The 26,855-nt window shown below is 39.3% G+C and overlaps 1 protein-coding gene across 1 annotated transcript in view; it reads left to right on the forward strand.

The window, feature by feature from the left end:
* The window catches only part of AFF2 (AF4/FMR2 family member 2), a 361,545-nt gene that overhangs the window by 238,856 nt on the left and 95,834 nt on the right, over positions 1 to 26,855 (forward strand). The window contains exon 11 of the mRNA XM_038747704.1: positions 17,876 to 17,927. Within this exon, the coding sequence (XP_038603632.1) occupies positions 17,876 to 17,927 (52 nt within the window). The remainder of the gene's footprint in view (positions 1 to 17,875; positions 17,928 to 26,855) is intronic.

Raw genomic sequence — 26,855 nt, forward strand, 5'->3', positions numbered from 1 at the left:
CTAGATTGTAAGCTCCTTGTGGAGAGTGAATGTGTCTAGCACCTCTGCGTGACCTAGTGGATAGAGCACAGGCCAGGGAGTTAGAGGGACCTGTGTTCTAATTCTGCCTCTGCCATTTGTCTGCCGTTTGAACTTGGACAAGACGCTTAACTTCTCTGACCCTCAGTTACTCATCTGTAAAATGGAGATTAAGACTGTGAGCCCCATGTGGGACATGAACTATGTCCAACCTGACTAGCTTGTATCTATTCCACCACTTAGTACAGTGCCTGCAACCTAGTGAGCACTTAACAAATACCACACACACAAAAAAAAATACCTCAGGTGTATTGTACTCTCCCAAGCACTTAGCACAGTGCTCTGCCCAGAGTAAGTGCTCACTAAATAAATACCATTGATTGATAGAACTGTTCATAAAGGTATTAAATACTGGACATTGATGGAGAATGAGTTTGAGGAAGAAGCAACCTACTCCTTGATGACAATAAATACTAAGCAAATAATGTTGAAATATATCTTAAAGCCCAAATGCTTTTTTCCAAAGTCGTTCTCATACAATCCCAAGCTTGTCATTTGCCACATCTTTTTTTCTTTTTCACGTAATGCTACCTAAGCAAACAAGAATAGTAGAGTAAAACCTGTTGAGCAAATCCGGATGCTTTTTGTGTGAAAATCTAAATTTCTGAAGAAGTTAAGGATTTTATTGCAAGTTGGACTTTTTTTGCCTCTCCGGAAGAAGCAGCTGAGAAGTTAGCATTGCCTAATGGTTATAACCCCAGGCCTGAGAGTCAGGAGGACCTTGGTTCTAATCCCAGTTCTTCCACTTGCCTGCGTGTGACCTTGGGCAATTCACTTCACTTACCTGTGCCTCAGTTACCTCATCTATAAAATGGGAATTAAAACTGAGGCAGGGACTGTGTCCAACTTGATTAGCCTGTATCTACCCCAGCGCATAGTACAGTACCTGGTACTTAGTAAGTGCTTAATAAATACCATAAAAAAGAAAAATAATAATATGCCAGGTGCTTAGATCCATTAGGTCCAAAGAAGTCCAATAATCATGGTCTTCTGTTACATCTGAGTGAACAAGTGATTTCAGAAAGAGTAACAGTAAAGGATTCAGTTTTATTATTTCTAATAGCCTAAATTTCCCTCTGATTTCATTCATAATGCCATTTGACTGTAGCTGGAATTGGGTCATGAGGACCAGAGGGTATTTTGTACTCACAACAATAGAAATGAAATAAAAGGAGGTATTTGAAGATCTGAAACTAATATTGTCTGGTGAGAAGCAGTAGCAAGGTATGGAACCTGGGGAAGATTCTCTGGACCCAAGACCAATGTTCAGGGAAACAGATTATAAGCAGCTGTTTTTCTGCATCCTAGAAAATCAGTTTTCTATTACTAAACAAGATCTCCTCATTTCAGTTTTTTTGCAAATAGATTGATCTCACCCTTTAAATGTTTACTCTAAGTAGAGGGTGATATGAATACATTAGAAGCTTAGTAAAGGTGTAAATGTGTATTTTTCTAAAATGAAGAGTTTTTTTTATTACATTGGGCACTATGGGAAATAGTCCTTTGAAAACTATAGAATCAGGCTGTGTTGAAATTATAGTATTTCAAAACATCTTCCAGTTTGTAACATCAAGAGGTGTGTGGCTTAATTGTTTACCAGGAAAGATAATCTGCTGTTAATTTGTCAATATCTTTTTAGGGAGGCTTTTACCAAAAGGGCCAATTTAGCACCTACCTGGAAGTTTTCATACCCTTGTACAGTGATCAAATTGAGGCCAGTACCAGGTGGATGAAAGTCTGATCAAAAGTGCTTGGAAAAATATTAGGCATTCAGAGACAACACACACAACCTGCATTTTTGCTGACCAGTCAAAACGTTATGAATAAACCATAAGCGTGCTAGTTTGTCCTTGCATTTTAAGAGAATATGTCTCCTGCCCATCTTGCTTTCCATCCCTAACTTTGTGGTGGAACCCGATGCCAAGACAACTCACAGGAGACCGAGAGACAGATCAGGCTGTTGTCCCACATTCCCTTTCTACTAAATCACAGTTTTCTTTAGATGGAAGGTCGCTATTGTGAAGCTGTCAAAGTGAGGAAAGTTAAATGGGCTGAAGTGAAGGCGCCTGTTAACAATAGCAGCTATCTGTGTCAAATGAAAGCTCGGCAGACAGTTACAAGGCTATTCGGCACTGATAGGTGGTCGATTAAAAATAACAAAAGGCAAGAAGAATGAGAGGGGGGAAATCCCTATTACTTTGTGATTGGAAGCAAAAGGAAAACCAAAACACTGTGCAGTTGAAACGTGCTTGTCATTAGCGTAACCTTCATAATCTGAGGTTTGACAAGAAACGTGACAAAGCCCTTTTCCCCTGGTGGTATTGAGATGTTTTCATTGGCAAAATCTGGAAGTAGAAAAGAAAAGAGAGAGAAAGTGGGGGTGGGGATGTGAAATTTAAGACAGCTGAAGAGCTCTTCATTCAGATAACAATTAGGTTCAGTAATTCTCCAACCGCAATAACAGGAGAATTGTGATTGTTTTTCGTGTCATAGCTCAGATTGTGAGGGTTAGACCACAGACAACCAGAAGAGGATTAGAGTGAAATTATCTTCCAACTCGAGGGAGTCCCAATTTAAATTGGATTTGAGATACAGCATTTGCATTACCTTAGGAGATGAAAGGTACTGCTTTGCCTTGATAGAAGCCCATCTAATCAAATGTGCTAAAGTCTAGAAAATAGAAAAGCCCAGCCTCAATTGAGGGGAGATCAGCCAGAATCCTTATATTGGCTATACATCAGACCTAAGGGAGAGGAAACTTCTTCCACATTTAAATAGTTTTTATTCAGTATTCTGAGTCACGTAGAAACAGAGCTTGAACACTTTGTGAGGCAAGTGCGCAGTGCTAGTCATCCAGATTAAAAGGAGGTAGGTTTTGTCCTTCCATCTAATCACAAAGTCACCACCTTCTGCCTTGAGTGTGAAACCTGGAAGCTTTTTATCCTCTTCCTTTTTACTGCACACATAATTGTAGATATCTACCCTCAGGATACACTTTATAATATTTTAACATAATTCCAATAACGCATTACACAAAGGTGGCCATATTCAGTGACCTCGAGTCCCAGGCATTTTGACCCTTGACCCTGGAAGTTGGCTGAAAATATAGTGGGAGGAGGGAAAGATGTTTTTTTTTTAATACCTTTTGCTCCACTGAAAACTTTCTAGTCCAGCTTCTCTCTTCCGCTCATAACCACCAACAATAGCATTAGAGAAATCCAGGGAGCAGCTACATGGAAGAATCCAGGAGTGTTTCAGGATCAGAGAGGATATAGATATTTTACAGAGATTACTTACATTTTTTGAATTAGGCCTATAGATTTCTGATCATGGCCAAAATTAGAAATCCATTCCCTTTTATCCATCTTCCAGTATCAATAACAGGAAATATAGGTTATAGTCTTAACCGTAATGACTCCTGCCAGGGATATAAACATACACTTCTTTTCAAGAATGCATTAACAATAATAAATAGCCCAAAGCTTAAGCATTGATTGTATGGGACAGATCAAAATATGAAGTTGACTTTTACCAACTCCAGGTTCTTTGGGTTGTTTTTTTAAAGGAGCAGAAATGATTCAATTCAGTTAGTTTTTGACACATGTGGTTATACCGCATGCAATAATTTATAGGGTAAACAAGCTTTCTTCAAGAGCTAAATATATCCTGAATCATGTTTAACATGTACAGAAGCGGGTGGGAAATTATTTCAGTACCATTAGTTGAAATGCCGAAGAAAATTCCCCTTTATTATAGCCTGTGCAAGACTGGGTTTGCAGCCAAGTACATCAGCATATAAACGTTGAACTCTCTGGGGAAATTCATGCCTCATACTGTTACTTAGGGAAAATATGTGCACAGACATTGTGGAGCCCTTTCTAAAACAATTCTCATTTTGTTAAATACAAGGGGATAACATTTTTCAATCAGGTGATCAAGCAATTTTGCATGTTAGGCTTGCCAACCAAAGAAAATCTCAATAAGAGACTTGTGTTTTCAAAACATTATTAATGTAAAAATGTAGAAGTTAGGCTGATGAGTTTTTCATTTCATCTTTTCATTTTTTTATCTAAATGAAGGAAAAATATTTTCAAGTTGTATGCATCCATTCATAATTGTTTCACTTTAAATAATTATAAAAACAAATTACATTAGTCTGCTTGTTTTCCATTTGGCCTGCTCAGTGCATGATAATTAAGAAAGATTTTTTAAATACTTGAACTGCTTCATATCTCTGGGTCTGTGGTTTAAAAATCAATCCAGGTATGTAACAGAAATTGTAAGTTTGTTGACAAAAATATGTGTTATCACTGCTGGAAAAATATCATTCCCTTAATGATTGACGCAAACTTAGTGTCAAAATTTGATGGTATCAATTAGTTTCCAGGTCCTAGATTGGACTCTTGCATCATGTGGAGAGAGCACCAGGCAAGAAGTTGGGAACTGTCTGGAAGTCAGAAGGACCTGGGTTCTAACCCCAGCTCTGCCACTTGTCTGTTGTGTGACCTTGAGCAAGTCACTTGACTTCTCTCTGCCTTACTTACCTCATCTGTAAAATGGGAATTAAGACTGAGCGCCCCATGTGAGACATGGACCGTCTCCAGCCTTGTCTCTCTCCTCTGCCTTAGTACAGTGCCTGAGACATAGTAAGTGCTTAACAAATTCCATGTTAAAAAGGATACTTGGTTTCCTTTCTTAGCTGGATTCCCGAACTGTAAGTGATTTGGGATCAGTTGCTTGATAATTTTCTGGACATCAATTTTCTTATCTGTAAAATGGGGCTCCATATTGCTAAGTGCTTCTAGGAATATTGTGAAAGCATTCTGATTATTATTCATTCAGTCGTATTTGTTCATTCATTCATTCAATCGTATTTATCGAGAGCTTACTGTGTGCAGAGCACTGTACTAAGCACTTGGGAAGTACAAGTTGGCAACATTTAGAGAGGGTCCCTACCCAACAAGGGGCTCACAGTCTAGAAAGGGGAGACAGACAACAAAACAAAACACGTGGACAGGTGTCAAGTCATCAGAATAAATAGAAGTAAAGCTAGATGCACATCATTAACAAAATAAATAGAATAGTAAGTATGTACAAATATGCTTACCGTGTGCAGAGCACTGTACTAAGCACTTAGGAGGGTACAATATAACAAACAGGCACAATCCCTGCCCACAGTGAGCTTAGAGTGTAGAGGGGGAGACAGACATATAAGTAAATTACTGATTTTTACATAAGTGCTGTGGGTTTTGGGCGTGGGCGATGAATAAAGGAAGCAAGTCAGAGCGATGCAGAAGGAAGTGGGAAAAGAGGAAAGGAGGGCTTAGAGAAGGCCTCTTGGAGGAGATATGCCTTCAGTGAGGCTTTGAGCTCAGTTGCTTATAGAGCGGGACTCTATCATCCGAGGGTCTCCGGGGCACAGAAGTTAATTCTGAGATTCCATTGACTGGGAGAGTTCAGCCCATTAGTATTGGCATTATTCTTTTATGATACAGTTCGGATCAATGGACAAGTCAGGGGACATGTACAGTAAAGTTTCATATGGCACTCGTAGACCTTCAACATCTCCAGAATAAAATATTGAAAATATGGTAAAAATTGGCAGGTTATTTTGGTGAGCAGAAGTAGTTGTGCATTCCATTCAGGTGTTATATCGTTAGGAACCAGGCATGGTTTCAGCAAATATTTTGAATACTTTATTTCCAACTGTCAGTACTTTCACTTAGAAAAATGAATGTATTCCCCTAAAATTTTAGAGAGAACATTTTGTTGATAATGTCAATTTTAGTGGAGGAAAGTTGTTTCCTAAGAACTCGGGTTAGAAATAGTTTTATAATAATAATTATGGTATTTTGTTAAGCGTTTACTATGTGCCAAGCACTGTTCTAAGCATTGGAATGGACATCAGGTTGTCCCACGTGGGGCTCACAGTCTTAATCCCCATTTACAGATGAGGTAACTGAGGCCTAGAGAAGTTAAGTGACTTGCCCAAAGTCGCACAGCTGATAAGTGGCAAAGCCAGGATTAGAACCCACAACCTCCGACTCCCAAGCCCAGGCTCGTTTCACTAAGCCACGCTTCTTCTCCTAGTGGCTCAGGATTCAAATTGAGGTAGAACTTTGCGTGGTATGGGTTAAAAGTCCATTTGGGGGCCTTGCAACTCTTTTCAAAGTTCAAGGGAAAGCACTCCCTAGCAATGGGCAGTAATTGTAGACCACGTGGAACTGACTTAATCCTTCCCCTCCTTGATTACTGCCTTGGCCTCCTTGCTGACCTCCCTGCCTCCTGTCTCTCCCCACTCCAGGCAGTACTTCACTTTGCTGTCTGGATCATTTTTCTACATAACCATTCACTCCATGTTTCCCCACTCCTCAAGAACCTCCAGTGGTTTCCCATCCACCTCCACATCAAACAGAAACTCCTGACCATAGGCTTTAAGTCGCGCAATCACCTTGCCCCCTCCTACCTTACCTCCCTGATTTCCAACTACAACCCAGCCAGCACAACTCACTACTTTAATACTAACTGCTCTGCACACACTAAGCGCTCAATAAATACAGTTGAATGAATGATTGAACCTACTCATTGTACCTTGAGCTCATCTATCTCCCTGCTGATCTCTTGCCCACATACTGCCTCTGGCCTGGAATGCCTTCCCTCTTCATATCCCACAGATCACTCTCCCCACCTTAAAGATTTATTCATCATCATCATCAATCGTATTTATTGAGCACTTACTATGTGCAGAGCACTGTACTAAGCGCTTGGGAAGTACAAATTGGCAACAGATAGAGACAGTCCCTACCCAACAGTGGGCTCACAGTCTAAAAGGGGGAGACAGAGAACAAAACCAAACATACTAACAAAATAAAATAAATAGAATAGATATGTACAAATAAAATAAATAAATAAATAATAAAATAAAATAAATAATTAAAAGCACATCTCCAAGAGGCCTTCCCTGGCTAAGCCCTCTTTTCCCCTTTTCCCACTCCCTTCTGTGTTGCCCTTGCATTTGGATTTGCACTCTTTGTTTGTACCCTCAGCCCCACAGCATTTCCTCCCTTCAAAGCCCTACTAAGAGCTCACCTCCTCCAGGAGGCCTTCCCAGACTGAGCCCCCTTTTTCCTCTCCTTCTCCCCATCCCCCCAACTCTGTCCTACCTCCTTCCCCTTCCCACTTGTATATATTTGCAAAGATTTATTACTCTGTTTGTTTTACTTGTATATATTTACTATTCTATTTATTTTGTTAATGATGTGCATATAGTTATAATTCTATTTATTCTGATGATTTTGACACCTGTTTACATGTTTTGTTTTGTTGTCTGACTCCCCATTCTAGACTGTGAGCCCATTGTTGGGTAGGGACCGTCTCTATATGTTGCCAACTTGTACTTCCCAAGTGCCTAGAACAGTGCTCTGCACACTGTATGCACCCAATAAATACGACTGAATGAATGAATGAATACATATCCATAATTTATATATTTATATAAATGTCTGTCTCCTCTTCTGGATTGTCAGCTTGTTGTGGGCAGGGAACGTGCCTATCAACTCTGTTGTATTGTACTCTCCCAAGTTGTTAGTATAGTGCTCAGCACACAGTAAACCTGCAATAAATACAACTGATTGATTTAGTTACCTTGAAGATAGATCTTTTTTAAAAACTTGGAAATTAATAGAGAGGGAAATAAAGGCACTATTCTCTGAAATATTTACTTTGGTGAGCCTTGGAAATTAGGAAATGATATAGAGAGATGGGTAATTCATTTAATCATGTTTATTGAGTGCTTATTGTGTGCAGAGCACTGTACCAAGTGCTTGGAAAGTACAATTCAGCAACAAATAGAGACAATCCCTGCCCACAGGGGCTTACAGTGTAGAAAGGGGGAAACAGGCATCAAAAAAAGTAAACAGGCATCAATATAAGTAAATAGAATTATAGAATTATATATACACATCATTAATGAATTCAATAGAATAATAAATAGGTATATATATATATACACACAAGTGCTGTGGGGCAGAGGGAGAAGTGCACAGAGTGTGATGTGTCTAAAACCAATGTGTCTCTATAACCAATTGTAATTGTGCTAATTACCAATGGAAGGCCAAACATATTAGCGGAGAATCTGTAGCAAAACGAAATAAAGTGCTGCTTAGCCACATATGTTTCTTGTTCAGGTTGGCCAAGGCTCAAAGAAGTATTAATGCCAACCACCCATATTATTCATTACATTTGCTATTATCCTGTATATGTGTGTGTGTGTGTGTGTGTGTGTGTGTGTGCATGCACCCACACGAATATTGAGGTTTGAATATGAGTACTGTAATAATAATAATGATAATGATGGCATTTATTAAGCACTTACTATGTGCCAAGCACTGAACCTCTTTTCTTTTTAAAATCGAATGTGTTAAGCATGGTATAGTGGATAGAGCACAGGCCTGTGAGTCAGAAAGGTCATGGTTTCTAATTCTGTCTCTGCCACTTGTCTGCTGTATGACCTTGGGCAAGTCACTTCACTTCTTTATGCCTCAGTTCCCTCATCTGGAAAACGGGGATGGAGACTGTGAGCCCCACATGGGACAGAAACCCTGTCCAACATGATTTGCTTGTATCCACCCCAGTGCTTAGTAAATCAATCAATCAATCGTATTTATTGAGCACTTACTGTGTGCAGAGCACTGTACTAAGAGCTTGGGAAGTACAAGTTGGCAACATATAGAGACAGTCCCTACCCAACAGTGGGCTCACAGTCTAAAAGGTGGGCTCACAGTCTAAACGAGTGCCTGGCACATACGAAGTGCTTAACACATACCACTATTATCATCATCATTAAGTGCATGGGGCCCATTTTCTTAATCCCCATTTTACAGATGTGGAAACTGAGACAGAGAAGTTAATTGACCTGCCCAAGGTCACACAGCAGATAACGGAGAGCTGGGTTTAGAACTCGGGTCCACTGACTCCCAAGTTTATGCCGTTTCCATTAGGCCATGCTGCTTCTTGAAGAAACAGATATTTTACCAAATCAGTCAGAGCATTAGAGGGAAATGTAGGCAAGGAAAAATGAATATTTGAATGTGTTTGAACAAAGACTGAACAAATGGTCATGAATATTAGGTTAAACAGTGCTTGCAAACTCCCTTAATATGCTGTGATTCCTTCCTCCGTGTCTCTTGGTGTATGGTCTAAAAAAAAATTTAAGATGACGTGCATAGTCCCACTGAAGAACAAATATCAAATTTCAAGAATCATATGATCCTCTAATGCCTTAGGAATTATTCCACCATTTGTTTTTGTTTCCCTGTCTTTTTGTCCACTGCATTATAGACTTCTCTGGGGAAATCTATTGTTAGATGTTTTCACACACAAAAAGCCCTGATAAATGATAAAATCATGCTTCAGCGTGTGTAACACATTCTTGAAGTACAGCTGAATTCCATTATTCAGTTTGTCATTTGCATGATAACTTGAGTTACCACTCTCTGTGTAGGTTCAGGTAATAGAGAACTACAACAGATAAAATGAGAAGCAAGTTCAGAATAATGTCCATGGGATAAAGCATGTTAGGTCTGTTGAATTTAGGAGATCAATTCTGTAAAAAGTTCAAAGGTGGAAAAAGGTTACAGCTTGGTGCAAGTCAATATTCATATGTAATACAGACCTCCCCTGTAAGACAGACCAGGAATTATAATAACAAAGTTAGGATGGACTCCCTTCTTTAGAAAGGTAATACACTGCTTTTTTTCTTTTCCCAAGGGCAAGGATTTGGATTTTTACCTCTTTGGGATTTAAGCAATATTATTACTCCCAAATGAAATTTGAAATGACACTCCCATTGAAAAGAGAATTGATAGCAACAGACTGAGATTTACTTTCCAATCCAAAACCGCAATCCTTAACTGAAATAAATAACTCTCTCTTGCGGTATTATGGAAGCCTATGGGGATGAGAGAGGAGGTAGGGCTAGGAGAGGAAGGTGAGAATTAAGTAGGTGTATCAGGAAGAAAACAAGAGGGAGAGAGATTTTTGCAAAGTCTTTGCATCCATTTAATGTACTTTCAATGAACGCCAGCCACCTTGTTTGCCTGTTTCTTGCAGGTTCTCACAGTGTTTCTACACAGCCAATTGCGATAGACACGAACTCACCTAAGCCTTGTTTAGATTTGAAGGAATGGTGCATTGAGAGCTCTTGACAACTGGTGCCTCCATTAGTATTCTTAATAGAATATGAAGGTCATTGTTTCTGGGGACTGATTTGGTCATCTGTTAAATTCGGAAGCACGGGCTTTGAGGAGAGGGTGGGGGCCACTTAGCTGTGTAACACCAAACTAGGACTGAAGATAAAAGTGGGGACTGAAGCAACTCAGAGGTTAAAAACATCAGTCATGATTCCATTGCTACCTATGCCAAGGCCTCAGTATCTTTGGCTGAATAAAACGCTCAGGGAGAATAATGGCCGAGGTGTCATCAGAGAACATCATCAGAGAGATACAAAGCCTGAGGTTTTGCCATTGCAGATCCAGAGATGGTTGTAGAAATAGGCAAAGCTATCTACATAAAGCTGGGAAGTAACCTGGCCTGGTGGAAAGAGCACAGTTCTGGGAATCAGAGGACCTGGGTTCTAATTCCACCTCCTCTACTTGTCTGCTGTGTGACTTTGGGCAAGTCGCTTAATTTCTCTCTGCCTCGGTTCCCTCATCTGCAAAATAAGGTTTCAGTACCTGTTCTCCCTCCTATTTAGAATGTGAGTTCCATGTGGAATCTGATTATCTTGCATATACTCCAGCGCTTAGTACAGTGTGTGGCATTTAATAAGTGCTTAACAGATGCCACAATTAGTATTATTATTGTCATGTGCTTGGGGTCCATGATCTAACACTTTGGCTTAGGAAGGAGAGGAGAGGACACTGTAGATGAAATAACCTAAAATTTGTTCACTCTAGCATTTGTTTCCCTAGTTGACATTAAGTAGGGAGAATATGATGTTTTCACAGGGAAATCTCCTTCTGGTAAACCCCGGACAGGTAGGAGTAGATTAGGGAGCAGAAGGTATAGTCAGCAGCCCACCAAGAGCAGCACTGAAATGGAGGCTTTGCCCCCGAGTAATCCCTAAAGAAAACTCAATTCTGTCCTGAGGGACAGATGAAGCTCATCCACTATTTGCAGGTCAGGTAAATTCCTCCCAGAGTGTCCTACAGCTTTAGGGAGGTTTGGACAAATCAGCCCCTTTGCTCCCTGGATCCAGTGTTTTGTTTTTTTTATCTTGTTCTTTCCTTCCCTTCAGTCCTCCTGGCAGTTTTTAGCCTGTTTGGCAAGTTTTTCAAACAGACTATTTTGGCCGTGACCTCACCCTCTTACATCCTGGATCTGCTGATTTCTTCTGGGTGAGGGGCTCTGCCATTTATGTGGGGAGAACTGGAAAGTTGGGTTCTTAGTCATTGTTGTCATTATTATTATTCATTTGATTTTTTTGCATGTATGTGTATGTATGGTGCTTGTTAAGCATCTATTTTGTCCCACACACTGTGCTAAGAGCTGGGATAAATAAAAGATATTCAGGTTGGACACAGTCCTTGTCCTGTATGGAGCTCACAGTCTAAGTGGCAGGGAGTAGGGTTTAATTCCCATTTTACAGAGAAACTGAGGCACAAAGAAGTGAAGTGACTTGCCCAAGGTCATACACCAGGACCAGTGGCTGAGCTGAGGTTTGGATCCAGGCCATTTGACCCCCAGGCCCGTTCTCTTTCCACTTGGCTACGCTGCTTCTCCATTTCTGGTAAAATATTAGGGGAAATGCTGGGAGATTTCCTAACCCATGCAAAGGGACAGCTTAGGGACTCATATCAGTTAAGCCAGACCACAGTAGAAGTCTGCTAGTAGTTCCAGGGTGAGGATGACTACGCAGAAGCTCAATTCGAAGTCATTCCGTTAAGGCATTAGCCCTTCATCATGTGGGGAATCAAAAATACAATTTTATAGCGTTCAGGGTAATCTTAAATATTCCTTAGTCAGATCCTCTCATATCCAGAAGGATGTGTGTATATGATGCTGATGCTGATGATGATAGATACATATGTCAAGCGCTTAGTACAGTGCTCTGCACACAGTAAGCGCTCAATAAATGCAATTGAATGAATGAATGAATATGTTCTGGAAGTTCCGGCACTCTGTTGGGAAAGGTTGCCTGAGCTACTGGCTCAAGATAAGGATATTACATTAATTCATTTTAGAAATTTGAAGTGAAGCAGGAGTGTAAACAAGGGTTAACTGGTTTCCTCAAGTCAGAAGAACTTGGTTGTCAAGTGTAGCAGCACTTTAAAAATATGGGACTGAAGAGCTACTTATATGCCAAGGGCTTCAGACTACAGGCATGTATGTATGGTACAGTCTGTTCCCCTGTTGGATTATTCCAACACTGACTTGGTTAAATCATTGACTTACGTGTTTTGATGGGCATACAGTGTGACTGTGGCAGCCGAGGGAAATCATCCATTGATTGGTTGTATTACTTAAAGAGTAAATTAGAAGTGTGCATACAGAAGGTGGAGGTATCGTTACGCAGAGTTTTGTGGGATACTCTGCAAAGCATAGAAAGCTCTAGTATCTTCAAACTGCCCAGGTTAGGAAAGACAGTACAGTTTCCTCACTTAAGGCCCTTCTTACCCACTACCAGAAAAATACCTGGCTTGCAGAAAATCCTTGCTAAAGAGGTGCATCTTGCATCATAATTTTGAAGACTGATAAAAATCAGACTTGCCTGATTTAGTAGTCATTAGTCTGCCACTGAAAATACAATGCCAGGTTGTCGACAGCAAGAATGACATATAAATCTCATCCATTGCTCACATCTCTATACACACATGCAGACACACACAAACATTAGACATATTTGCAATTTGCATAGCTTTGTCTTCTAAAAGTGAACTCCAATTGATAATCCTGTAATAATAAACAGATTATCCTTAGGTAATCCATGTGCATTTAGATAAAATGGTACAAAAATCAATTGTTTCCTCACAAATTAAATCATGCTCTTTAGGATTTCTTAGGAACCAGTTTATATTTTGCATGTTTCTTTTTCTAATATATTGCTTTTTTGTTTTGGGGGTTTTTTAATATAAATTCAGTCCACCCCAGTTCTTTTTCACTATGCTTTCATTTACCTCGTCAGGATACAGTGAATTCACTTGGGTTTAATAATAAGTGCTTATTATTAAATAATAAGCAAGTATTTAAGCACTTACTATGTGCCAGGCACTGTACTAAGCACTGGGGTAGATACAAGGTAATTGGGTTGGACACAGTCCCTGTCACATATTGGGCTTACAGTCTTAATCCCCATTTTACAGATGAGGAAACTGAGGGACAGAGAAATCAAGTGACTTGCCCAAGGACTCATGGCAGAGCTGGAATTAGAACCCAGGTCCTTCCAACTCCCAGGCCCATGCTGTATCCACTAGACAACACTGTGTGACCTCTCTTGAGTAACAGTAAGATCTGATTTGGATCCCTCTAGACTCTAAGCTCCTTGTGGGCAGGGCGCAAGTCTACCAACTCTGTTATTTTGTACTTTCCGAAGCATTTATAGTGCTCTTCATACAGTAAGCACTCAAATACCATTGATTGATTGGTTGATTACATAATGTAAGATTGCAGGGAACCCCTGGGGGTTCTAAACTGCCTTGAGGGTCCTGATGGGTCAGGATCAAGGGAGCCTGTGTCTGGCCTGGAGCGAGCAAGTTTATCTTCCCTGGTGTCCATCCCCCCCCCCCCCACCCCACCACCACTGTTATCCCAGGCTCCTTTACCAATTACTATGGTGACAGCTCAATCAATCAATCAATCAACGGTATTTATTGAGTGCTTACTGTGTGCAAAGCACTGTACTAAGTGCTTGGTAGAGTACAATATAACAGTCACATTCCCTGCCCACAATGACAGCTCAGTAACATCAAAGGACATTCTGCCCTACAAGGGCAGGATGAGGAAAACTACTTGGTCATTCCATTGACTTCATGGGAGGGTACTTCATCACTTCAGTAGCACTTAAATTTCTGTGCTTGCAGCAGCCAACGTAACCAAACTTTGAAGAAAGAGTTTCCCATTAGAGTGTAAGCTGCTTTTGAGCAATTACTTTTATTCTGTGCTTCCCTAGTACCTAGTACAATGTGCGGCACCAAATCAGCACTCAACAAATGCTACTCCTCTTCCTCCTACTGCTACTGATGACTAAGTTCCCTTCTGGAAACTTGCATAGTCTTCTTCATGTTTATTATGATTTTTATATGCTCTCTGTTCATCCTGTCCTGACTTGTTATATGTGTTTTAGACTATTAATCTTAGTGCAAGGACTTTCATAGTTTAGTACTTGAGTAAGTTGCTCTGGGGTATTTTTAATGTTACCAGTAACATGTAAAATTTTAACTAAAAGATGGATGCTTTGGAGATTCTAAGTCACTTAGAACAACTGAGATCATTATGATATATGTTGCCAACTTGTACTTCCCAAGCACTTAGTACACTGCTCTGCACACAGTAAGCGCTCAATAAATATGATTGATGATGATGATGATTGGTTTCTTTGTTTTGTTCTCATCCATTTTAAAAATGGCATAGCCATTGCCTTCTGTATTAACATAAGCATAGGGTTACATCTTGATGGGTAAGCCTTATTTGAATTGTGTGTTTTTCAGTTTGAAGTGAATTTTTACAGCTGAATGATAAACCCCCCAAATAAGGGATTACCATGAAAATGCTGATACAACTTCAACTTTACCTGTTGTGGTATGGATGGCATTATTGTAATAATTAAATCCAAAGTCCTTCTTAATCCCATTCATTCCCTAAAGTGATGTTCTGCATTAGCTATGGATGAAAACCCAAACAAGTACAAATATATTGAATAATAATGTCTAACAGGTCAGAGAGGAATCGGAAACAAAGTGAGTTCATCAGGCCTCAGAAGATGACTGATCAATCAGTCAATCATACTTATTGAGCACTTACCATCTGCAGATCACTATAATAATAATAATGGTGGTATTTATTAAGCGCTTACTATGTGCCAAGCACTATTCTAAGCACTGGGCTAGATACAGAGTAATCAGGTTGTCCCATGTGGGCCTCACAGCCTTAATCCGCATTTTACAGATGAGGGAACTGAGGCACAAAGAAGTGAAGTGACTTGCCCAAGGTCACCCAGCAGACAAGTGGAGAAGCCAGGATTAAAACCCATGACCTCTGACTCCCAAACCCAGGCTCTTTCCACTAAGCCACATGGCTTCTATAATAATTATGGTATTTGCTAAGCACTTACTATATATCAGGCACTGTTCTAAGCGCCGGGGTGGATACAAGCAAATCGGGTTGGCTACAGTCCCTGTCTCACATAGGGCTCACGGTCTTAATCCCCATTTTACAGATGAGGGAACCGAGGCACAGAGATGTGAAGTGACTTACCCAAGGTCACACAGCAGCCAAGTGGCAGAGCTGGGATTAGAACCCGTGCCCTTCTGACTCTTAGGCCTCTGCTTTATCCACTAGGCCATGCTGCAATCACTTCATAATATTTCTGGAGTGCTTATCACATCTCCTTCCCTGATTATTTTTTCATCTCTCCACAAAACACTTCAAGGCCTCTTATGCACATATGCTGGTGGGCAGGGGTGTGTGATGACTACACAAGAGCTCGGTTGACTATCCTTGACAACAATATAAAAGACACATTCTCTGCCCACAAATAGGCAGTTTTCCCTTTGACTTGCTTTCATTGACTTGTTTGCCAGGACTTGATTAAATAGTCTGAACTGTCCTTTATTATCAGCCAAGCAGAAATAATTTAAACAGTCCATACCAAGTTGTCCAGGGTGGTGCTCTTGAGATGATCACTTACCTTGTGTGCCCTATAAAGGTTGCCTACCTATTTAGCAGTATTGCTCATCCAAGAATATCTAATTTTATATTGAAATTATTCAGATAATATCTGAGGTAATACACCCAGGGCTCATTTAGCCATGGGCTTTGAGATTCAAATGTGTTGCTTCCCCAGGTAGATGAAGGTTGCAAGGAATCTTTAGGTATCTTTGGGCTTTTTGTATGATCACATGCCGTTTGCTTACAAATGAGAATTGAAAGTAACACCGGACTCACAAGCCACCACTGACTCACCTCCAGATTGTTAAAAAAAAATTGAAAACACTGGGAGATTTATTAAGACTTCACTCTGGTTGTTGAGAAACCTTTACTCTTATGAGTAATATCCTCTGGGAAAAGAGTCTCTTCTGGAGTATTCACTTCATGTTACTTATATACCTTATGTTGAAGTTTAGCTCAGCATTTTCTCATGGATTATGTATATGTATCTCCAGATAGACAAGGGTACAAACATGCTATGTAAGCATGTGTATTCCATATCTTTGTAGTTATTCAGTGAAGCAGCATGGCTTAGTGGCTAGACCATGGTCCTGGGAGTCAGAAGGTCATGGGTTCTAATCCCGGCTCTGATGCATGTCTACTGTGTGACCTTGGGCAAGTCACTTTACTTCTCTGGGCCTCAGTTCCCTCATCTGTAAAATGGGGATTAAGCCTGTGAGCCCCACATGGGACAACCTGATTAACTTGTATCTACCCCAGCACTTAGAACAGTGCTTGGCACATAGGAAGCGCTTAACAAATACCATCATTATCATTATTATTATTCAGTGCCCAAGGGCAATGATTCATTTTAAAAACCAAGTAATTGAGTTGTTTAAACTTCAGATTCTATAATAAACAAAATGAACAATGCTGAGGGGCTCAGTCAATACCACTGATTAACTCCATCTGGAAGCAGCTCAAACAGTTGCCCTTCCTTCCAACAACATTTTATATCCTTTTGAATTTTTTTTTCAAATATTAAATGACCTATCTTGTCCTCCTGTCTGAGGTGTCAATAGCATGTGTAGTATTAAGAGTATGAAATTACAATTTTACATGATTTTGGTTTGTTTCATGTGAAGAGTTCGACTGAATTTAAGAAATAAGTAAAATGAGGAAAAATTTACCATCATTAATGCCAAGAACATCTTAGTTCTGTGCCTAGAGTTTACTGAGCACAGTGCTCTGAACAAAATAGGTGCTCAGTCAATGTTAGTGACTGGTTTACTGAATATTGCCTTAGTATGATCATTTAAGAGCATCCTCAGGTCTGCAGATCATTGACTGACAAACTGGATGGGATTATTGACAAAGGAATGACCTCACAATATCCATTGAAAATATGCCCTGTTCTCCTAACTATAGTGAGGGGAACTCTGAAACCAGTGTACTTCTACTTTGAAGTTATACTTACTGGTGTTATTGAGTACGAGTATTGGGAAAGATCAAAGCAAACTTATTGAACTTTAGTGGGTGACACTGGAAAATACCGCGTTAAATGATAAAAATTCATGAGGTACAGTTCTCACATAAATGAAAAATGGTTCACATAGCATTATGAAGGGATTCTTGGGATATTAAAATATTATCATTTTTTTAATCCAGCATTCTTAAAGTGGGGGAAAGGTAAAGGGAAAATGGACACAAACAGTATTTACTGTTAACATTAGGAATCAAATATTTAATGTCATAAAACATTTAAAGTCAGTGAGTACTTTTTGCACAGCTGTGACTAACTGAAAAGGCAGTCCTGGTGTTTATTGCTTTTGAGATGAATCCATGTGTCCAAAGTGTGTTCTATAATATATTGGGTTTTATCAATTTGGAAACTAAGCAGACTAAATTTAATTCTGAGTTGTGCTTTTTGTAGAATGCTTGAGGATGACCTGAAACTCAGCAGTGATGAAGATGACAGCGAACAGGTAAAATCCTCTATAATATCAAAATTCTTTTGCATTGAACAGAGAAACCTGTAAATTGTATTAATATTTTCAATAGGGAAGTTTCTTCAACTGTTAGCGCAAGTTAAGTTTTAGAATTTGAGGTACAATTTCTCTTTTAGTCATTTGAGTATAATAAGGCTTACTCCCCGTAGTCATTAACTCAAGTATAAGTACTACTCATACATTCACATTTCCCAGATGTATCACTTTATAACCCAGCTGAGAATCAATAGTAGACATCTTTTGGCTTACATGGGACTTTAATGAAAAATCATTTTTAGAAAACTTGCTGATGCTATTGTCCTTCCCTACATTATAAATATTTACAATTACTGAAAAAAGGAGGGGGGAGGAATTTGTGTTTTCAGCATTTTTCATGAGAAAGCCTAGATGTCTTTCTTTTAAGAAATCAAAAAGTGATAGATATATTTCAGTAGCAGTCAGGGCAATAAATGTTTGTTTTTATTACAAAAATGTTAATGCATTTTACATTAACTGACAAAATATTGGGTTGTTTGTGGGTATTTTTCCAATAGTAAGTGTTCAGGGTATCAAAATTACAACAATATGGGAAACATAAAAGGGCAGGCTATTTTTTAATGACTTAACCCTCTCTATATTAAAGCCCATTTACTTATATTCTTAGAAATTTTGGGGACTAGGAATGGTATTTGTTAAGCACTTAGTATTTGCCAAGCACTGTACTAAACACTGGGGTAGATAGAAGATAATCAAATTGGATATATTCCCTATTCCACCTGGGGCTCACAGTCTAAGTAAAAAATAGGAATTTTAGTAAAACCCCCTCACTTATGTGTATGGAATGTATGAGTTCATATGGAATGATAACTCAGCAAAGAAATATTTTATTGTACCAACTCATTGAACCTAGAATAAAGGTCACTTAGTCCCTTCCCTTATGAAGCTAATAACTATGTTACAACTGCTAGAATTTTAATCCAGTTCCACAACGACCTTTCTAGGCTCAGTTTATCAGGGTAATACTTCTCATTTCATATAGCACTAAAAGTTTCTGTTCTTGAACACCTTTATTTTCCTTCAAACCCATCCTTAATGTTAAATATACAGCTTTCAAATTTTCACCTTCCTTGAATCACTGTTTAGCTGTTCTCTACAGATTGGATTTTTCTTCTTCAGTCCCTTCATCTGCCAAAGTTGTTATTCTTTTTAAGATACTATCCTTTCAAAATGTCTGTTTTATAGCCAGATGCATGAAACACAAAAACTCTTCTTAGCATGGTGTTTCCTGGAGTGGGCAGAGAAGTATGATCAATTTCCTCTTCATTAGTAAGAACATTTCCATAGTGGTCTTGGGATTCCATGAGTTCTTACAAATTTCTATCCATCTTTTTGACCATTCCTGGTATTTAGTATTTCTTGGATCTGTCAGTCAGTAGTGTTTATTGAGGGCTTTCTAATAATAATAATGATAATTGTGGTATTTAAGTGCTTACCATGTGCCAGACACTGTACTAAGCGCTGGGGTGGTTGCAAGCAAAATTGGGTTGGACACAGTCCCTGTCCCACATGGGGCTCATAGTCTCAATCCCCGTTTTACAGATGAGGGAACTGAGGCACAGAGAAGTGAAATGACTTACCCAGGGTCACACAGAAGTCAAGTGGGAGAGCTGGGATTAGAACCCATGACCTTCCGACTCCAAGCCTGTGCTCTATTCACTACTCCATGCTGCTTCTCTGTATTATGCACAGGCATTGCGATAAGTGGTTGGGAGAGTACAATATAACAGAGTTGGTAGACATGTTCCCTACCCACAAGGAGCTTACAGTCTAGAAGGGAGACAGACATTAAAATAAATCATGGTGTGTATGTAAATTCCATGGGGCTGAGGGTGGGGTGAATAAATTGCACAAATCCAAGTGCAAGGTCAGTGAAGAAGGGAGATGGTTTAAGGGAGATGAGGGCTTAGTTGGGGAAGGTCTCTTGGAGATGTGATTTTTAAAATTTGGATATTTAAGTTTCTGAATTTTCATGCCTTTTGACTTAGATGAGATAATGAAATACCTTCATTTTATAAATTGATCAACTGTAACTTTGAAAAGGGTAGATGAATACATTTTGAGAACAATAACTGAATCGACTCTTAAGTACCCTGCAAAAGCTACCAATTTTCAAGGAAAGAAAACACTGCATAGCAAATCTGTATTTTCATATTAAAATCTACTAGATTCCATGTATTCATATTTTTGCCAAATACCTTTTATAAACAGATGCTAGTTCTTAAAACATTAAATATCCTAAAAATGATCATTCCAAATCCACATATGAAAAATTAGCCCTGCATCTAAATTTGTTGTGGCATTTGAATCCCCAAACTTTTACATTTCAGCTGTTTTTCCCTCATCCAAAGCAGTATTAAAGATGGTGATCAGGCCTATAGGTCATTTGCACAAACATTAACAAAGCAATTATGATGTGTTTAAATGCTAAGCATTATTCCCTCAAATATATAAATGGATGATGAGGCTGGAATGGGAACATTAAAAAATACAAATTACAGATGCCAAATGTTCAGCTATGGGGTTTAGGGTTTCCAAAAACTTTTTTAACATAAGATTTTACCATCTAGTAGCTTTGAAACTTCAGATACACGGGCCCATATGCACATTGCCATTCTGAAAATATTCGTTTAATATTTGGGTGAAATCTCTGCATCCTCCATCCCATATTTTGTTTCACTTTCAGAATCTATCTTAGCTATTTTTGAGTTTGATCTGGTTTTTGGTACAGCCATTGCTGGAAGATGATTGTCCTCCAGGCCTAGACTGTAAGCTCGTTGTGGGCAGGGGCTGTGTCTGTTTATTGTTATATTTTACCCTCCCAAGTGCTCAGTGCAGTTACACGCAGTAAGCACTGAATAAATTTGACAGAATGAGTGAATGAATGAAAAGATCTTCTTTGGAAGACATTAATCACAACAAATTGATATACAGTGCCTTTGTCTTTCATTTTAAGTGAATTTTGGGCTATGGGAAGGTGCTAGATTAAACCTTGGCAACCTACTTTCCCGCATTTACTTACCTCCATGGTTGAACTTTGAAGACCTTCTTTCAATGAAGTGGTGCTGTGGTATTGTGTTGATAGTGTAGTGTAGTTGGCCTTCAGCCCATTTAGTTCTTAACTAAATTTTTGGCTGATCCCCTTTGTGCTTTTTTCTGTTAGTTATTTGGGATTAAAGACCAGGGGAAATGAAGGGTTAAACCTGGAATCAATTTTCATTTACAGCTGAGAAGCAGTATTGATGCTCTGCTTGAAGTTCAATAAAAGATCTAAAGATATAGACCTTGTGTTTCTCTTTCAATATAAGCAGGCTAATCAGTCTCAAATGTTTTTACGAAAAAAATTGTATTGACAGGTTTATTAAAATCGCTGTCTTTTAAGTTTAAAGTTATCTACGATATGACCTATTCCAGAGGGATTTAGCCTGCATTCTGACCAACGCAAAATATCAGCACAAATTTGTAGCACCAGCTAAACATATGCTTAATGTTTCATTAAGTAATATCATTATGTTTGATGTATGCAGAACTAAGGTCTTAAACTATAACTGGGTGGGATGGTGGGACCAATATCACAAAGCCCCTGTTAACGCCACAGGTATCTTTCTGAATGTTATCTTGTTGCGAGATTAAAACTATAAAGGCCGTGAAAGAAATGTGCTTTGTTTGAAAATGCTTTTCAGGCATTTAAATATTAATGACATCTTATAAGTTAGGCTAAAACTCTTGATGGCTTTATTTAGCCCAACAAGTTAGAAATTCAGAAAATGTGGAATAATGCAGGAACATTTTAATTAGAAGCCAGGTTCAGCTAAGGGATTTAAGATAAAACGGGGATTATTATTTTTGTTCTTTAAAAGCAGGGCTCTACGATTCAAATTAGCTTTGAGCACAAAGGCTTCCTAATGAGTTGTGTCTGGATACAGTATTTTAAGTAGCTGTAGTATACTTAGTTTTCTTTAGCCAGATCTTCTTTCTTCCTCTGCCTGAGGAATAGCCTCATGATCTTTGAAATGAGCCCTTAATTCAAAGCACATTACTGGGGAATCTGTGTATTTTTAATCCAAGGGGGCTTTGATATTGGTAGTGGACCTGCACCTTTATCTACTGTTCTAAGCATATGAGTTTGACCCAATTTTTTTCTATATTTTTGCCTTTTTTAAATTTTTATCCTTTGCATAATTATTTTGCCTTAAGGGTGCAAACGTCTCTGCAAAACTACATACACGTGCTCCACTTGGCTTGTTGTCCAGGCTGTTGGTCTTAGGTTTTATATTAAATCCAAGCCTCCTTTTACTGGCTAGGTTAATATTTGATAATCATATGCAAAATGAATTAGTTGTACTAGAGAATCAGAAAATTGTGACAGCCCTAGGCTGCATTTCTGATCCCTGAGATGCATGCACACTGAACTTTCAAAGCATTTATTCAAGTTAAATTAAAACATGCTTTTGTGCTTTGAGCTTGCCAGTGAAAAGAATGCAGTAAATCTTATTCATGCAAAAAGCAGCATGTTTTGAAGCAAAAGACTGTAGTGAGTGAATTAGTTGTGACAATAGGGGCCCTTTCCTGCTGTAATTGTTCCTATTTTTTAGCCACAATTCTGCCTCATCATCCCGAACAAGTTGTTACCTCCCCTAGGTTTCTCTCTATTTCCATTTACTTTGTTACGAGCAGAAAGGCTGAGGAACAGCACTTCTGTAATGACATCAATACTGCACACACAGCGAGAGAGGTCAGCTTGTCAAAGCTAAAGAAAAATCAGATGGATTAGGATGAAACTAAGTGCAAAATAACTTTGATAGTGGTTTTAATGCAAGCAGTTTATCTGTCATTGGATTTCATTTAAATCCTAGAGAGTATGGGGTATTATTAGTAGCTGCAATTTAAAAAGTGTGTTTGAATAAACTCTCCAAATTGCCGTTTTTAATTACCAAGCATTGGTTCATATGTGAAATGTTTAATTTACTCATTAATGACTAAGAAAGTGAATAGGATAACTTATAAGGTTAATAGGAAAATATCAGCCCTCATATTCCCAAGATTACATCTCACATTAATCTAGAGACTAGATTAATAAGAGATGCTTGGGGTTTCTACGTTGGGTTTTTTAATATGTGCGAGGCAAACTACTGGACTGTTTAAAACCCTGCCCACTGAATTTCCCCACTGTGCTTTGGTCTTCTGTTTATAGTAGAAAATGTTTTCATATGTGATGTACAAATAATAGCACATCTGTGAACATCCACATGTGCACAGCTACATATGTGTGGTATAGAAGAGCCATCCTCAATGTTTGGAATCAGAGTGATTGAATACCAATTATATCCTCCTTGGTCGTGGAGAGACTAAAATACTCTAAGTGAATAGTGAAATCTCCATATTTACTCCACTTATAGAGGACATGATTAATTTGAAGAGATACCTTCAATGGATCAAAAAAGGATTCAAAGACAATCGTTCATTTCTCATTAGTTATTATAAACAGAAATGTGGCTTACTAAGTAAATAGTTAACAAAGGAAGATTACTGAAGTGCATTGTATCTAACAGAAGTGTGGAGATGAGAAAAAAATACTTTAACAATGCATGTGCTTTAACTTCTTTCTAATATAATATCATTGGCTCTGACTCTTGCAGGTCGATTGATTTTTGTTGTAGTTGTGGGTCTTTGGCTGCACTGCAGAGTTTCATCTTTCTGTCAGTTGACCTATCAAGGAAGTAGGACAGCAACCCCCAGCAAGGATTCCTGCTGTTCCTGTCGCTTCTCCCCACCACTCTTAGGTTTGGGAGGAAAAAGGGAAAGAGGATCCCATTTTCCTCACAACTCCTACTTATTGGATAATAGTTTCCTATCTGGAATTAACATTTTGCAAAAACCAATTGTTGGGCATATGATCTAGTATTATTTAGCTCAGAAGATAGCTGACCTTTTAATGTGAAGTCCCTACACTAACCCTATTTAAACTTTTTGCAATGCTGCTTTAATGGGGAAAAATTGCAGTAGGAGCATCTTAATTTCACACGCTCACTTGGGGATTTGGTAAATAGACGTGTACACTTGTTGTGGGTAGGGAACGTTTCTACCAACTCTGTTGTTCTGTATTCTCCCAAATGCTTACTACAGTGGTCTACTCACATTAAGAGCTCAATAAATGCTCTTCATGGTGGGAGAAATTGTGATGAATATGACAGTCCCTCCCCCTGTCCCTTCATCTGTTCCTGCATCTCCTATTATAGGTGTTACACATCCCAAAAGGTCATTTTGAGCCAAAAATACCAGAGAATATTTTAACCACTTCAGGACCTTGGAGTTCAGTGAACTGGCTCAGTATGTATGCTCTCTCATTTGAAAAGAGCACTTTGGTAAGAGGGAAATTGAATAGACAAAAGAAAAAAGATGCTATTAATGTTTCTTAGAATGTAATTATTTCCTCTTGGGTCTGGAATTCTTGAGGTAGAAGTTGCTCTAGGAAACTGCTCATTGTCTAGAGCAGCTGCCATCAAAAAGTAAATCACTGAAATTTATTGAGCACTTACTATATGCAGAGCACTGTACTAAGCACTTGGGGAAGTTCAGTACAAGAGTTGGTAGACACATCAAGAGTTGGTAGACACATTCCCTAACCACAAAGTGCTTACAGGCTCAGCGCAAGAGCACGGTCTTGAGAGTCAGAGGTCGTGGGTTCTAATCCCGGCTCTGCCACATGTCTGCTGTGTGACCCTGGGCAAATCACTTCACTTCTCTGAGCCTCAGTTACCTCATCTGTAAAGTGGGGATTAAGACTGTGAGCCTCCCGGGGGACAACCTGACACCTTGTAACCTCCCCAGAGCTTAGAACAGTGCTTTGCACATAGTAAGCGCTGAATAAATGCCATCATCATTACTATTATTATTGAAGAGGATACAGTCTTGAAGCAGCATAGCTCAGTGGAAGGAGCCCAGGCTTGGGAGTCAGAGGTCATGGGTTCTAATCCCGGCTCCGTCACTTGTCAGCTGTATGACTTTGGGCAAGTCACTTCACTTCTCTGTGCCTCAGTTACCTCATCTGGAAAATGGGGATTAAGACTGTGAGCCCCACATGGGACAGCCTGATCACCTTGTAACCTCCCCAGCGCTTAGAACAGTGCTTGGTACATAGTAAGCGCTTAACAAATATTATCATTATTATCATTATTATTATTATTATTATCATTACATGTTTAGGTGTTCACTTCCTCCCCACAGTTGTTAACTTGGCCTTTATAGAGAAAGAGAAAAGTGAAAAATGAAAATTTCCTTGCTGGTGGAGGGGTGGGTTCTTGCATCCTCCCTCAGATCTAAAGCCACCACAGGCTCTTTCTGATCTGATGTTTGATCCAAGGAAGCAGTGTGGCATAGTGGAAAGAGCATGGACTTGGGAGTCAGAGGTCTTGAGTTCTAATTCCACCTCTGCCACTTGTCTGCTCTGTAACTTTGGGCAAGTCACCTAACTTCTCTGTGCTTCAGTTACCTCATCTGTAAAACGAGGATGAAGACAGTGAGCCCCACATGGGACAACCTGACTACCTTTTATGTATCCCAGTGCTTAGAACAGTGCTTGGCACATAGTAAGCCCGTAACAAATACCATCATCATCATCATCATCATGTTTGAGCACTAGTCTTTCCTTCCTCTCCTCCTTGCCAAACCAGCTCCCTGATTGGCTAGTATAACTCAGGACAGTGAAGGCCAATTTGAAGTACATCCTGGCTAACTGAATCCAGAAGAAACAGGTGCTAATGGCTAACACCCCCTAGTTGACCACTGAAATCCACACTCCGTAAGTTAATTACGGTATTTACTCATCTGTTGTGTCACCTTGGATGAGTCACTTCCCTTCTCTGTACCTCAGTTTCCTCGTCTGTAAAATGGGGATTAATAATAATAATAATAACGATGGCATTTATTAAGCGCTTACTATGTGCAAATTACTCTTCTAAGCACTGGGGAGGTTACAAGGTGATCAGGTTGTCCCACGGGGGGCTCACAGTCTTAATTTCCATTTTAAAGATGAGGTAACTGAGGCACAGAGAACTGAAGTGACTTGCCCAAAGTCACACAACTGACAATTGGCAGGGCCAGAATTTGAACCCATGACCTCTGACTCCAAAGCCCGTGCTCTTTCCACTGAGCCATGCTGCTTCCCAGCAGACTGTGAACCTCATGTGGAACAGAGACTGTGTCCAACCCGATATGTTTGTTTACACCCCAGTGCTTAATACAGTGCCTGGCACACAGTAAGCACTTATCAAATACCAGAATAATATTTAGTGAGGGCTTACTCTGTGTGAAACACATGAACAACCCACGTCCCAACAGATGTGACAACTCGTTTCCATCATTTAATATTTACGGTGTTTTCTAATTATGGTACTTAAGTGCTTTCTAGGTGTCAAACACCCTAAGTGTTGGGGTGAATGATCAGTTTGGACACAGTTCCTGTCCCACATGGGGCTCACAATCTAAGTAAGAAATTGTCATATGTGGAAAATAGTCTGTAAAGCTCGTGGATGGGGAATGTATCTACCAACTCTGTTATATTGTACTGTCCCAAGCACTTAATGCAGTGCTCTGTACACATTAAGCACTCAAGTACCATTGGTTAATTGACAATTCATTGAGAAAGTATATGAAATAGCTTTCCAGATTCCATTTGATAAAAGCGGTTGTAGACTCGTAAGACTAGAAGGAGCTTAAAGATGAGATAGACTTTAAGGTAAATCCCATTTGCAACAATTTAATCATATTTCCTTTGAACTCAAAGGATATAGACTGTAAGTTTGTTGTGGGTGGGAATGTATCTACTAACTCTTGTATTTTACTCTCCCAAATGCTTAGTACAGTGCT

This window comes from Tachyglossus aculeatus, chromosome 6, assembly GCF_015852505.1.
Source record: "Tachyglossus aculeatus isolate mTacAcu1 chromosome 6, mTacAcu1.pri, whole genome shotgun sequence".
NCBI classification, from domain to species: domain Eukaryota; kingdom Metazoa; phylum Chordata; class Mammalia; order Monotremata; family Tachyglossidae; genus Tachyglossus; species Tachyglossus aculeatus.